Source organism: Acyrthosiphon pisum, chromosome A1, assembly GCF_005508785.2.
Source record: "Acyrthosiphon pisum isolate AL4f chromosome A1, pea_aphid_22Mar2018_4r6ur, whole genome shotgun sequence".
NCBI classification, from domain to species: domain Eukaryota; kingdom Metazoa; phylum Arthropoda; class Insecta; order Hemiptera; family Aphididae; genus Acyrthosiphon; species Acyrthosiphon pisum.
This window is the reverse complement of record NC_042494.1, coordinates 20,285,259-20,300,632: the sequence shown is the minus strand read 5'-3', so window position 1 is coordinate 20,300,632 and position 15,374 is coordinate 20,285,259. Positions and strand designations below refer to the sequence as shown.

At 31.6% G+C, this 15,374-nt stretch overlaps 1 protein-coding gene across 1 annotated transcript in view; it reads left to right on the top strand.

Annotated features, from left to right (window-relative positions):
• The first annotated feature begins 233 nt into the window (after nucleotides 1-233).
• The window catches only part of LOC100571846, a 34,415-nt gene continuing 19,274 nt past the window's right edge, over nucleotides 234-15,374 (top strand). The window contains exon 1 of the mRNA XM_003246367.4: nucleotides 234-413. Coding sequence (XP_003246415.1) covers nucleotides 396-413 — 18 coding nt within the window. The 5' untranslated portion in view covers nucleotides 234-395. The remainder of the gene's footprint in view (nucleotides 414-15,374) is intronic.

Here is a 15,374-nt window from a genome sequence, read left to right as displayed (position 1 = left end):
GACTTATCATTGTTGGACTTATACTTTTATATTGTATTTGTTTACTGCAAACGTACCGACATAGGCACGTACCTACCTGCGATAATTTACATATTATAACTAATAGTTATATATTATTATGCATACCTACTGACACGCGTATCCGACACGTACCGCGTCGGTGCCCCGCCTCGATAATCGCGTAAAAGTATCCGCACATAGATCGGAGTAGGTAATCGGTTATGGATCGGCAATCGGTGGATCGATCGTCGCGGACAGATGTTGTATTGAGAAATCGGCCGCCGCCAGTCCGCTCCGCACAGCCAACCCGCCCGGTCAGGCAGCTCGCCCGCCAGACACCGTCGCTGCACAAACGGATTGATCGCGCCCAACATGTAACCGTCGGTCGCACGAACATGGTGCTAATTATCATAGTGAGTACACAGATATGCGCGAGTATAACACCGGAACAATATTATCGTAATTTTCAATTTTGGCACTATATAGTATACGCAGCGCGATTCTTTTGACGGTAGGTAGTTATTGTAAAACATGCGTTTTTGTAACTATCACGAAGACTGTCATGAACGTTTTTGGAAATGTTATTTATCCATTTTATAATTCGACGTCATAATAAAACGATATTTTTGAAATTTTTCATCGTTTTAGATTTCATAATTTTTACTTTTTTGAATGGCATATCATAACGCGTAGGTAGATTTTGAATTTTATATCCCTGGAATATATTACGAAGAATATGATCGATATTAGAAAATTATGTAAAATATTAATTATAAAATTATTTTATAATGACTTCTAATTATTCAAACAAAAATATTTTTCAAAACTTAAATACTTTTAAAAATAATGAGTGTTGACTGTTGTTAAAAGAATCACCTATTGTTATTGGCTTCTATGTTACGAACAACTGAGTACTTTTAACGATTATGATGATGATAGTTATAAATGATGAGTAATTAATAATAGCGATTATTTTATAATAAGTCTGCATCTTGATTATTTCAGTAGAATATAATTCAACATAATATTATGGATTTATGCATTATTATATTATGATTTCAGATTTTATAATAACCAATATTTAAATACTATTTTAGCTAAAATCAGTCGACATAAAATCTAAAATTAAATTGTCGTTTGGTTCTCGAGCTTTATTAGTATAATGTTAATATAATTTGTGAATTTGTAAATTATGATTTATGTTAGGTAGGTACTTAGACTTGTATAATAGTTATTACTTATTAGATTTCAAATCAATTCATCAATGTATTATTGGAACAATGGAACTTATCATTCTAATCATATTATGAACATTAAGAACATAATGTTTCATCTTAAATATTCATTAGGTAAAATATAAAGATTGAACTCTTTGCACATTTCATTAAAATCAAAATAAATGTATTATCTTATTTTTCAATAATGTTTGTTTAAGTAGTAAACTCATTTCAAAATTCTTTACAAAATAAAATGTGTCTTTTATATGCCTTATAATTTTATTCAAAAAAATAAGTGATATTTAGGAAAAGAAAAAATCGCCACATAAATAGTTAATAAACCAATATGAGTGGGTACCAATATGAGTTAGGTATTGATTGGGGAAAATAAATTGGTACCAAACTACTTGTACGTTATAAAAATGTTACTATAATATTACGCTATAATTAGTAATCATTTTAGTTTTACAAGTATAAAACCAATTTGAAGACCGTTTGACCTGAAAATATCGAATATTTGAAAGTTTAGTCTACTCTAATGTATTACAGTAATATATTATATTTTACTGAAGTATTTTAGTATTTACTGTAGATTTTATACCATAACTCTATCGGCACAAATACCTATGGACTTATTCACTTCTACTTGCCTGCCTCGTAGCCTGGGTTAATCATCAAGTCACGCACACTCAATATTACATTGTTATCGTGATATGATATTAATATTATACCTATATGTACCTATATGTGCATCAACCACTGCTGTTAATTCACGAGCCATGCATTATGTACTCGGTGACTTGGCGTGTAAACACGCAGTTATGTATATTATAATAATATAAACTAAAGTATTATATTAAATTGCACATTATTACTAATATTACGATATTGTGTTCTGTGGCTACTGTATGATGTTCGCTGCCCCGGAACGAATTAATAACGTACGAAAATAGTAAACATCGCTTGTGCCCTCCTTGGCTGTTTTTCGTTTTGTGTTTTTTTTTATTTCGATGAGATTTGATAATCTTCCGGTGGTAGTCCACGGTCCATAAATCCAAATGACCACGGACCAGGATGAGGATAACCGCTGGAACTATGCAGAAAATCGTTAAAGTATAACAAATAATAGTATAAATAGGTACTCTGCAGTTGTTGCGCCCTCGTGTAAGTCCATAGCATTACTTGAGTATACGTAGTGGTGGGAGGGTTGGGTTAGGTTAATGTTAGGAGACAATGGTGCCGTGAACTCTCGTGATTATCCTGCCGATGGAAATCTCACCTAATCTATCTAGCTGGCCTTCCCCGGTTAAACGCACACCATGAATAACTACCTAGGTATATACTTACACGCGTCTTAAAACTGCAGCTTACCAATATAGGTTATATCCGTACGTATATATAACGAAATACACGTTTAGTCGACCATGTAGATTGTCAACCATCGGAGATCGGAGCACAGTATATTATACATTATAGTTGGGTTAGGCAAGATGAATATATACACGAAATTTAAACTCGTTTATATACAAAAATTATAAAAATTAACGTTTTCATCGAACGAATCGATGATTGTCGTTAGGCACGACCTTGACAGTGCACCCGAGTCTGATGAACCCTTCGACGCGGATGTACCCATCACAGAAGGCCGCCGACCATTATTGTTATACATTATATAGTGGAATATTGTGTAGAGTATGTGTATATATATATATCGAACACGACTGCTGCGGGTAAACTCCCGTGACAAATTCGTTTTTGTTGTATTTTTGCCGATTTTTATTCACTTGCTCCACCCCCCTCTCCCTCTTGTTGGCAGCCGACGAGATAGTCGGGACTTTTTCCCTATTTATATGTACATTGTTCTGTATAGAGGTTCCGGAAACGTCAACGAATTCACATATTATATATTACCTATACGTATGTAATAATAGTATGACGTATTATTATTAATGTTCGGAACTAAAATAATACAACACTGTATATATTATAATATATGCGGTCGGAAACTTGCATCCTTCACGAACTCCGCCAACTTAACAACGATAATTAACGACTGTTAACGAACAAACAAAAAACCATGACAATCGCACTGAACGTCGTATTATGTGTATTATAGTACCTATTGTTATGATTTGATCTTAATACGAAAGTCAAAAACCAGTAATGGCAATCTGGTTGGATACTTTTCAGTTTCAGTTACAAGTCACAAATACATCAACATTAATCGTATATTCGTATGCATGGGGGGGAGTTGCAAATCTTTTTATTATTATGATATAATTTAAACGTGCATACTAATGTGTTTTGATTTGCCGAGTAAAATATTATGTATTATTATAATAATATCCCTCTTAAACATAACCCGGCGTTAATATAGCGAGCTATTTATGTAAATCGACAGTCCTTGCACGGATATACATAATAATATATATAATTGTATCGAAAGGGACGAATTCGATAATATATTATATTGATTATACGATCAACTATTTGCCCGTTTAGTGAACAATTATTCCGAATTCTGCGTACGTATATTATATATTATATTACAAACCAATTGGGTGGGAGGGATGTAGGTAGGTAAATCCATGGAACGGAATTCAACTCACATATTATAATTACCCTTTGCGGCGAGAACCCTTCTAAAATAATTTGACACCGATAATTTGAAAACTATATTATTATTGTTATAATAGTAATAGTTTATAATACTTACGATCAGTTCCTTTATGAACTCGTGTACAATACAATTGCATAGTTGTACACAGTCCTGTCAACGCGCATCCATAACATTGTACAGTATACAATATAGTATTGTGTACTTACTAATATGTCGTTATTATTTCATACTATTTGTCTGCAAAATAATGTTCTACCAATAACTTTTTCGTACGAAAATCATCGGTTTTTATGTTTTGACGATTATATATTATGTAGAGGAACATATTATATAAATAATGGCTGTGCTGGGCCGATGTAGAAATAATACGGACAGCGAGTGGTCATAGGGTTTTGTAGCCGATTTCATCGCAAAAAATTATTATAATGATATGTATAAATAGTGGTTTTTTTTTTAGAGGAAATGCGTTTCCTTGACACATTATTTTCGTATTAAACGGTTAATGTTTGACTGTCTACCGTACCGTGTAATGTAGAATGCGTGTACATGTATATACATGTGATCGGTCGTCGTAAGGTATTACGCGCGCGCGTTAAAACGCCGTGAAATTATTACCGCTTTGGATAAATTAGGCCGTGTCTTAAAAATATATAATATAGTCACGTCGGCCGTCGCACAGTTTCGTCGTTTTATGGGCATCACATAAACGCTGCTATATATTACCAGGTATTACTGTATTACCTGTATAATTATTATGTATCGTTATTGGACGTATTTTATTATATATAATAGGGCCTAAGGACTAGCCCAGATTGAGATTTTTGAGACCCTAGGGCAAACATTTTAGAGTCTCCAATATGAAATTAAAAAAAAATGTCTAAGACTCAATTTTTATTTTCATAAAACATAAATAATAACAATATTCAATTAAAAATGTATTTCTTAGCTGTTTTTATACATTTTAGGTTTCCAAATATCATTTGCTTAGAACCCCTTATATCCCCTCGTCGTGTGCGTCCATCCATTACCATCTATTACCATCCAATACCAATACATAATTACGATTGTTGATTTTAATTTATTTGTTTCCGATGTTACTGTACATAAATTGAGTGTGGAATCGTAATTTATTGCATTGTATTGAAACATATTTATAAACCTGTAATTTAGCACGGTCGTATCAAGTTGTCTAAACCTAGAGCATCAAATGTCTTGTGTTCAGAACTTGAATTTTTTCTTAAAATAAATATTTTTATTCATATTGTTAAGGACTAAAAACGAATTATAGGTATTTAATTTTACGCTCAATGTTTAGGAAGTAATAATATTACAATATTATTAATGCATTGTGAAAAATGAGAGGCCCCTGAAAAAATTCTCAACTCGTTGGGCTTCCTGCCACCCCTTTTCCCGGGCTTACAAATAATAGAGCCCTGTATAGATTAGGTTAGAATATGCTTGCCGGAAAAGTGGCTTGGAGAAAAACGATTAAATTTTACACTATTTTTGTTACGAATTCTCGGAGGAGAATATATTATAGGATAGTCATCGCCCGTCGTATTTCAACAATCGCGTACTCCGCGCGTGCTTAGAAGAAGACGTCAGCGCACCGTTTGTTTTCTCTCTCCGTCCCACGTGCAGCGTAGCAAATTTATGTTTAACAGAACTAACCCTATGTTGTTACTTTTAATATAAACGTGTGAATTCACCCATTATCAATATAATTTAGGCTAAGAACATATACTTTGTCTCTACATTACCTTTTTTTACGATATTTTAGTTTTTAAACAATTTAAAAGCATTTTTAAATTGCAGTAATTAACACGCACTCATAGTCATAACTATCATAAAAATCAAAATATCACAAAATAGCCAACACGGACACATCACATCCTCCATTGTACACCCAAACGTAGGTGTAAGTTAGGTGCGGGCACTGGGTGAGTATCTACCTAAAATAATCTATGTATAAACTGAAATTGCCGATTTAATGTAATAACTATATGCGATAACGACTCGTCGTCAGAACAAAAACACTTTTTCCATCTGGCGATTAATTTGATTTTAATAATATTGTTTTATACGCTCTGTGCCACCATCACTTTCGACGAGCCGTTCAACAATAGCATATAATTTCGTTAAGCCCGAGCGTGTATATGCTAGGTACACGGTATGCACCAGGTATATGTATAATATTATAATAATATGTTTGTTTATTATGCATAAAGATGTTGCCACCATCATATGATATGATGCAAAATCAAAACGTAACAATAATGTATTAATAGTATTGTTTTAAATCGCTTCGTATAATATAATATAGCCATATAGGTACATATATTATATGTATCAAAACATCGCGTGCGCGTAAGCACTCGGAGTAATTGTATAATTTTATTATTTTTTTTGCAACTCGCGGCGGCGGCGGCGGAGGCGGCCGCGCTGGGTTATCGTTTATTCAAACGCAATTTAAAACAATTTAATATTGATGGAGAGAAATACGTTTGGCTCGTGAATTGGTCTATTTCCTTGCCGCTCGACTCGCGGCGGCCGTTCTCGGAAACGTTAAGCTCCATCATATACTATATACGCTGCCGCCCGCCGGTATATACCCATACCACCCACCGGTATATACCTATACCGCCATTCGTTCACGTATATATGTACATTGTATATTGTGTAATATATAATAAATATTTTTAAACACTCGTCCAACTGCGTAAACCGACCATTAATAACACATCGTTCTCCGAGCCGCAGTTTCGACACACATGACGTGTTTAGTGAAAAAAAAAAAATGCTCGTACGTCGTTACAACAATATTGCCACCCCGTTTTTATACATAGGTACACTCAGATTTATATGCGTATACCTACCTACGGTTAAGCTATAGCGAGTTTTTTGAATTTTCGAGTAGGTACGTTAATGCTTATAAAACGACTGTAGTATTTTCAAGTGCTTTTAAAATTGTGTTTACGGCATTTTATAACGGATTTAACCATAGTCCATAATATATATTTTGCACTTATAATTTTATTATGAGAATTGATAATCAGATGAATTTGTTTTGAAAACGCGTAATATACCTATACCTATATTATACAAAGCTGAGAAAAATAACGATTTTTTTTTAACTCAGTTAATTCAATATAAAGGGCAAATAAATGTTTATTTAATTTTCAGTAGTCAGTACACTTAGTTAAGTAGTACACAATTTTTATTTTTTGTAATTCTAGCCTAATTTATTACTTTTTTCCAGCTCAAACCTGCAGTGTACAGTGCTTATACATTACCTACTGGTTTCTTCATTGCAGTTTTTGTCACTAAAATAAAAACAATTCACACTAAACATTGCCTGAAATATTTTTTGAAATGAAAACGAAATCGATTGAAATGTTATTCGATTAAACTAAAGTAAAAACAAAATTAATTAACTTAACTTTCAAAGACGAAAATTGAATTCATTGATTTCGAGTTAATTATTATAAAACAATTGTTAAGTTATTAGTTAAATTAACGGAAATCCAAAAATAACCCAGTAACCTAGTTAATCTAAACGGTTACAATAATATAACCTTTTTAACTCATTGATGCCTAGCCTTGAATTATAATATAGTTTCTGAGCTATTATTTTGTTTTATGCAAATGCTCGCTGATTTATATTTTAATTTATCGTGAACAAAAATCGATTACCCAACAGGCGATCGAACCGAATCTGTGTGTAACATAATAATATTATACACGTATTAGGTATGACGTATGTATATGTATATTGTATATTTAGGTAATAATATATAAGTATAATATAACATTATAACACAATAACACGATATTCTTATAATATTATGTACGGTATCTACTATACGGTTTAAAAACAACGAAAACAAATTAGTTACGCGCGCGAGCATGTGTTTGGTCATTATTTCAAGATTTTTTTTCAATAGTGGTCACTGGAAAATATCCTAAAAAATAAAATATTGTCGCGACAACTCGGCATCCTTATATCATACGCGTGTGCACCGAACCTTTTCAATACACCTGCTAAGCCTATATCTAAGGTATATACAGAGTGATCACTATCACAACTTTTTTTCTTCAATAACGCAGTTACTCAAAGTATAATTTTTGGAATTTTTATAAATATGACCGTATTTTAAAAATTTTAAAATTTATCGTAGTACTTTAAGAGTTTCCAGTACCTACTCCAGTGTCCTATGGAGATACAAATTACAAACTACTGTTTTTCAAATGAGAACTACCTTTTTTACTGTAAATTACTTAACCGATAATTTTTCTGAAAATTTATTGAAATCATAATTCTAACTATAGGTTTATAAAATTATTTAACTTTGTACTAAGGATAAAAGGTCATTCGTGTTAGCTAAATAATTTTTATTAATCTCACTCTGAAATAAATCCATTCCTAGCATTTTTAATACATTTGTACCTACATGTTTTTCATCAAAGACAACATCACTCATCTTATGAAATTGAAGTAGGAGCATAGTATTGTATGACCTTTGGACTTGCATCTAGCAAGATCTACAGAATCTAGCCTTTTACATTACTTTTGTTTAGATAAATCTCCCATAAAATGTGCCTTTTTCGTGTGTGTGCGATGAAATTAATTATATGAATTTCATGTATTTAAAACGTGCAAAATAAATAACAGATCACGTGTATCAATATTAGGTGGTTAATGGGAATTAAGTAGGTACATTCTAATTAATGAAATACGCAATACAATTAAAACGTATCAATGCATAATAATATACATTATAACCCAATTGATACATAGAACAATATGGTTTTAGCTTAGGTTTAAAATAATTATTTAAAAATAAATTGTATTTCCCTATAAGATTTTGCTTAGAAGAAACAATTACCATGTTACCTCATACTCACACACACACTAGATTATGTACATAGTTATGAATATTATCTAATATTCTTATAGGTATTTATTTATATAGCGTTCGAATAGTACTAATAAAATCGCTCGGACCATGGCTAAAACGTCGTTACACGAACGAAAACACCAGACTATAATATTATTGTATTTTATATTTTATACCCAAGTGAGTGTGTGTATAAGTGTATTACATAAAAACAAAAAAATAGCACGAGTTCCGGTCTGGAGTTACTATTAAATTCGGTTTTATGCGCGATTGGTCGACGACGTGCCCGTGTTTCCGTGTAAATGGTAGTAAAATATTATTGTGCACATTAAGTGCAGCGAATACATCTGATCGATTTCCTATAAATTGTAATATATTATTATGTCTAGCCTAAACATATGGCTCTAACATACCAAAAAATACAAATTTAAAACAGCATAAACATGACGTTATAGGTGCGCCTTGTTAAGGGTATTTGATACCACGATTTTCTGTTTTTGTCTGACACACACGTGACATAGGATTTTAGGCTGGTTTATTGCCAAACATACCAATTGATTTAATGAAGCGACAAGAATTTTAAAAACAGATTTGAATTTATCGCCAAGTCTACTTGAAACCGATTTTCCCACATTTTTGATTTTTTGATTTCAACTTCTCCGAAAATTGAAATACAACAATTTTTAAATAGGTACTCTTTTTTTAATATGACATTTTTAGGAATTTGGGGAATAATATCAAAAATGTGGGAAATTCAATATATGAGTAATTAGAGGCTCTAATTGGAGACCCTACATTTATAATTTAGAGCTAGTCTATCACGAAATTATAATAATAAGTATGTGTGTATAATGAATATTTATTAATAGCCAATATAGGTACCATGGTTCTGTTATAGGTTTGCCCGCCATTTGTTTTAAAACATAAATTGTCGTGCATGTTTGGTATGTCAATTATTATTGTAAATTTTAAACTGGTAAGATGTATTGTGCACCTCATCGCGGATCATGGTTTCGTGCGTACGTACCAAACTCTCCAACCAAATGTGATTACTATAAAAAAAAACAAAACTAATGAATAAATATTAGATTTACATCTATAATCTATACAATATTCTGTAGGTAGCACGACTAGCACGTAAATACTTAGTCTAAACCTACCCTAATATTTGTGACATTAGTGTACGTGCTTATTATTATAGGTGCTATAATCAAAGATGTGTAATACGAAAAATTAACAAAAAAAAATAGTTAGGTAAGTACTGCAAGGATCCATTAGCTACATATTTTGTGCTCTCGTTTTTAACTTTTCCTATCTTAATTCTTAAGTCTCTGTTGATTTGCCAAAAAAAAGATTATAATAATAACGCGTGACACAGCATATTTTTGGATATAAGTACATAGAGATGTTTTATTTAGTGGCGATAAAGTAGGTAGCTAGGAATATTAAAGTCCTAGAACTAATCCTAGAATCTAATAGTGAAAGGTTTATTTTTTAAATATTAAACTTGAAATTGAATTGTTCATATTACGGTATAATGAACTATTGTAACTTTTCGTTTTCTCGCCGATTATAACAATATGCTTGTGTGTATAATAGTACAACATAAATATTTGTATATATACATATGATTATATATTATTACAATGGCACAAGGTGATTTTTTTAAAGGTAAACACTGCTTTTTATCGCGAAACGTGTTTATTTTTTAGAATCCACTTGTTTAGTCGAATTTCACTAAAACGCAGGTATAATAATGGGACATTATTTAATTGAACGTTATTTCAGTATTATACTCCACGCCACGAGAGAAGGAAACCGTGTCCCGACCGAAACACGTTCGATTCCCCGCATCGCCAAGTATTTGACGTACCTACACTAAATGGCACAAAGTGAGGAATGTCTACAGTCTGCATGCGCGAAACGGGTTCCTTCTCTCGTGGTGCGGAGTATAATATAAACAAATAACATAATAATATAATATCTAAGTGTTTATGACTCGCGCGATGTTTGTAGGCGTACTTATCGTCTTTTGCGTACATATTCGTTCAAGTGTGACACTGACATTTATTATATTATTATTATTATATAGATTATAGAAGAATTATTGGAGGACGGTGGTGGTCGTGTTGATGATGTTCATGACTTTCACTGACAATATTTTTTACTCGTTTCCCTTCCGATTTCTGCTCTATTACCAGCTATGCTGTATATATTAATATACATTTGCTTAGCGCCGATAAAATTGATGACATTGTTTTTTTTTTTTGTATGTTTTGCTCGTCCACAAAATTTCTCCGAGTCCTGAGTAATTAGCTGACAAGAATTTCTGTGTAAATAGAACAAAACGCGAATTCTCTCGGCCTGCCGTCAAATGGTTTACGCATTGGTATTGATGGCCCGTCCGTGAAACAACGCAATTTTCGAGTGTGTCATGTTAAACAGTTTGATTTGAAACCAAAATTTATATTTCTACATTTCCAAAATTGAAATGTTGTTCCTATTAGCTATTCAAGACGCGTAATAGCATTTTTCTGTTTGGATTTCAAGAGAATCTGTAATAAACTTATGTTCCTAGGTAAACATTTATGTTTATTAAAATCTTTATTTATACTTATATTTGTACATGTTTATTTTACATTTATCCAGAATAACACAATATTATGTTGTTAAACAGCGAGAATTATTAATAACCATTAATATCATGCATACATTTTAATCAATGTTCTAGTACTGCAGCTATAGCAGTAGTTTTTAATTTCTAAAAAATCTATTTGTTGGTAATATTGTTCTGCAATCGATTTAAACGCGTTTATCAATAATAATATATGATACGATAGCCTGATATATTACAACCTATAATCATGAATATAAATAATGACATAATATGAATATCCAATATTTTAATATAAATATAATAATATATAATATTATTAACTGCTTTATTTTGACAATTCCCAATGTCACTTTGTGCAGTATGAGACTTCCATATAGTACCATCAAAAATACCACTGCTATAGCAGTAGCGTCCATTTTTAGTTGGGTTTTCAAGTAGGTACCTATACTGGCTACTACAATCGTTATAGCAGTATTATTCAAAAGGGTGCCCTGCATGGAATCACCACTCAACGGTTTATAATAATTATACTGCTCTAGCAGTACTTATTCACGACTGTCCACCAATGTGATAATATTATAATTATTTACTGTTTATTATTAATATAGAGTATGTGACTAGGGTTTAGGAGAACCTATAGAAACAACCATAATTACGTTATCTATTATATATTATTATAATAAAATTCCGTATGGATTATAATATAAAAATAGTCGTGTCTACTCGTATACTGGCAAGTGTATAAAAGGGATAAAGGATTTAGCAACAGGTTTTTTGACACACATTAAGCCCCCCCCCAAAAAAAAAAAAAAAAATGAACTTAATATCTGGTGTATGCCATATACAAAGGAAACCATCCCTTACCCTTATCATAAAGTAATTTCCGAAAAAAAAAAATGTTTCGAAAAATTGTTTTTTATAATACACATCCGTTATTTTTACATAAATCTCAAAAATTCGTCCCACTATTATTCCTTTGGTGTACTTCGATAAAAATTCAATAACGGGGCTGGTGTACCCATCAATGGTCCAATACCTATACATTATAAGCGTTTAGATTCTGGACCTTATGGTTATAAGTAAGTAGGTGTGGTTATGCAGTACGGGATCAAGGATTTGGGGGCCTGGTACGAGGCAATTATTATATTCAAAGGTTCTCTACCTAAACACTTAACTAAATACATAAAATGGACATTGACACATAGTTCGGCTAATACTAGGGCCCCTTGTTAATGGTTTATATAAAATTTTTTAATGAATAAGTCTCCCTGATTTCATGAATTTGTTACGCTCACTGGATTACTTATTGGTTAAAATTATGATGACAAGTTTTTTGGATTTAAACCAATCGTTCTTCGATGTTTATTACTTTATTAGTAGTGCGTCATACCTAATACATAATCAATAATAATTTGTAAAAATACAAAAATGTAATAATTTATAATAAATAATAAGTAGGTAATAACATTATACATACATACATATATACAATGTATACATATTATTCTACAAATAAATTTCAAAAATGTATCCCCTCTGAATAACGGACATCTCCGAATAACGGACAAAATGTTGGTGACCGAGAGTGTCCGTTATTCAGAGGTTTTACTGTATACGTCTATATTATATACAATATGAACACTCTGAAAGCGCGGGACCTGGCACCCAGGGCGCTCTTGAGGCGGCCCTGTAGTTATACAGCCGAGGATTACATAATATATTATTTTGCCACTTTTGTCGTTCATGCAAACGCAGTCCATTCAATTTTACTAAATTGGGTCGTGATTTAACTGTTATAAATTATAATTCACTACGATATTAAACATATAAACGAAATATTAAACATTTTTATGGTATTATTATATCACACCAAAAACACTTCGTTATAACTCCGTGTAAAAAAAAAGCTAGGTTAAAAAAAATAAATTTAGTAATGATTAAATTTTTAAAAGACGTGATATAATATGGAAATTAAGTAAAATGCCATTTTATAATATTACAAATACATATGATGACAAATAAGATCAATTGTAATGTTAAATACTTAGTCAATAAAACCTATATAATAGGTACGCATTAGAATAAGACAAATAAAAAAAAAATTAATTGATGCAAAGTACCTACACGCAGGGCCGTCCCTAGGGCAGGGCGAGCGGGGCTCACGCCCCGGGCCCCGCGCTCTCACCACAATTGGACAGGCCCCGCTTTCATAGATACAATAAAAGGTCAAGTTGACGAGCAAAAAAAAATGTACTTATAATTTTTTTTTTTTCATGTAAAATTGTTGAATGGAACAATAAAATGTTATTTATAGTATTTATATTTTATTATATTTTATAAATATTTCTAAAATGAATAAAGATGATTTAATGAAAAATTGTATGGATATTCAAAATCTGTTAGAAGTTGGTGACACAAATGATATAAATGGTCGAGAAATGTTCGATGAATTAATAAATGGTTAATTAATTAACATATAAATGGTCATTCTTTGTGAGATTATTGAAGAATACACGTCACCACTAAAAGCTCTAGAAAAAATATTTAGTTACAGCGTTGATGACATTTACTGCTGCAATATGTCCATAGTATTAAGAATATTGTTAACTATGCCTGTAACTACTTCTTCAGCAGAAAGATCTTTTTCAAAGCTGAAATTAATAAAAAAAACTATCTCCGAAGCACGTTGTCACAAGAAAAAGTCACCAATTTAGCTATAATCTCTATCGAAAAAGAAATTGCTGACCAATTAAAATATAATGATATTATTGATCAATTCGCGGATATAAAAAGTAGAAAAGTTAATTTTTAATATATTTTTATATTGTAATATTGTGCCTATTGCTATATTTTATATTTGTTGTCTTATTTTGTCAATATTTTTTTGATAACTTTTATTTATTATATTAAGTTTTATTATATGAAATGGTGCGTTATTAGTTAATTTACTTATTCATGTTGTTGTAGGTGCAAGGTACTATATATTTGTTAAGATTATTTGCGCACATTTGAGTTTCAAATTTGGGGAGTATAGCTCCCATACGCGATATGCAACTGACGTGCAATAATGACATTTTAGGCCCCGCAATTTTACTCTGCCCCGGGCCCCGCAAATCGTTGGGACGGCCCTGCCTACACGTCTTTACATTTACCAAACTCGATTAGGTACAATAATATGTATTGATAGAATACAACAATAATGCTCCAATGAAATAAATAATTATACTAACTTTTCCGTTTTCATGATAATATAATTCGATTCGTTTGAAGGTATACTGTTTGTAAATATATTATAATTTTTTTTCTATCTTTTAGAAATGATTTTATCACAGCATTGTACAATATATTTTAACATTTATACCTAAAAATGTCGGATGATGAGAATATTAATTAAACTTTAATCGTCGTTGAACACGGGTTAGGGGGCCATTGTAGAATATATATGGGATAACCTGAAAAGGTTAACGTAGGCGGCCACCAATAGACATATTTACAATATATGTACCTGTAGAGTTCAAACCCTGCAGATCCGTGACCGGAACGTATCATCCGGTCGATCAAGCTAGACAGGTCAAAGTCGAATATTTTATAATATTATACGTACAAATAATATTTATTTGTAAATCATTCGTTTGATATGAAAATTGTTTAACATCGCGGCGCGCATGTTTGCATTGAAATTTGAAACAGTTTATAATACGCACATTAAATATTAAATATTAATATAGTAGGTATATACTATATAATATACACAATATTGTGTTATCGCCATTCGTTAAAAATGCGCAATTACAAATTGTATCGCGTGATTGTTTTCAAATGCATCCAACTCATCAAGACTCACTTTAGCGCATACACCTCGACCGTAAATTTTAACAATCAATTATTATATATTACCGCATAATATTATATGACGTGCTGTCATGCATAGTATACAACATTTTGGGCATGGAAGATGGAACATTTTTCTATAATATATTATTATTATCATGTTTTTGATAGGTTATACGTCATTATCGGAC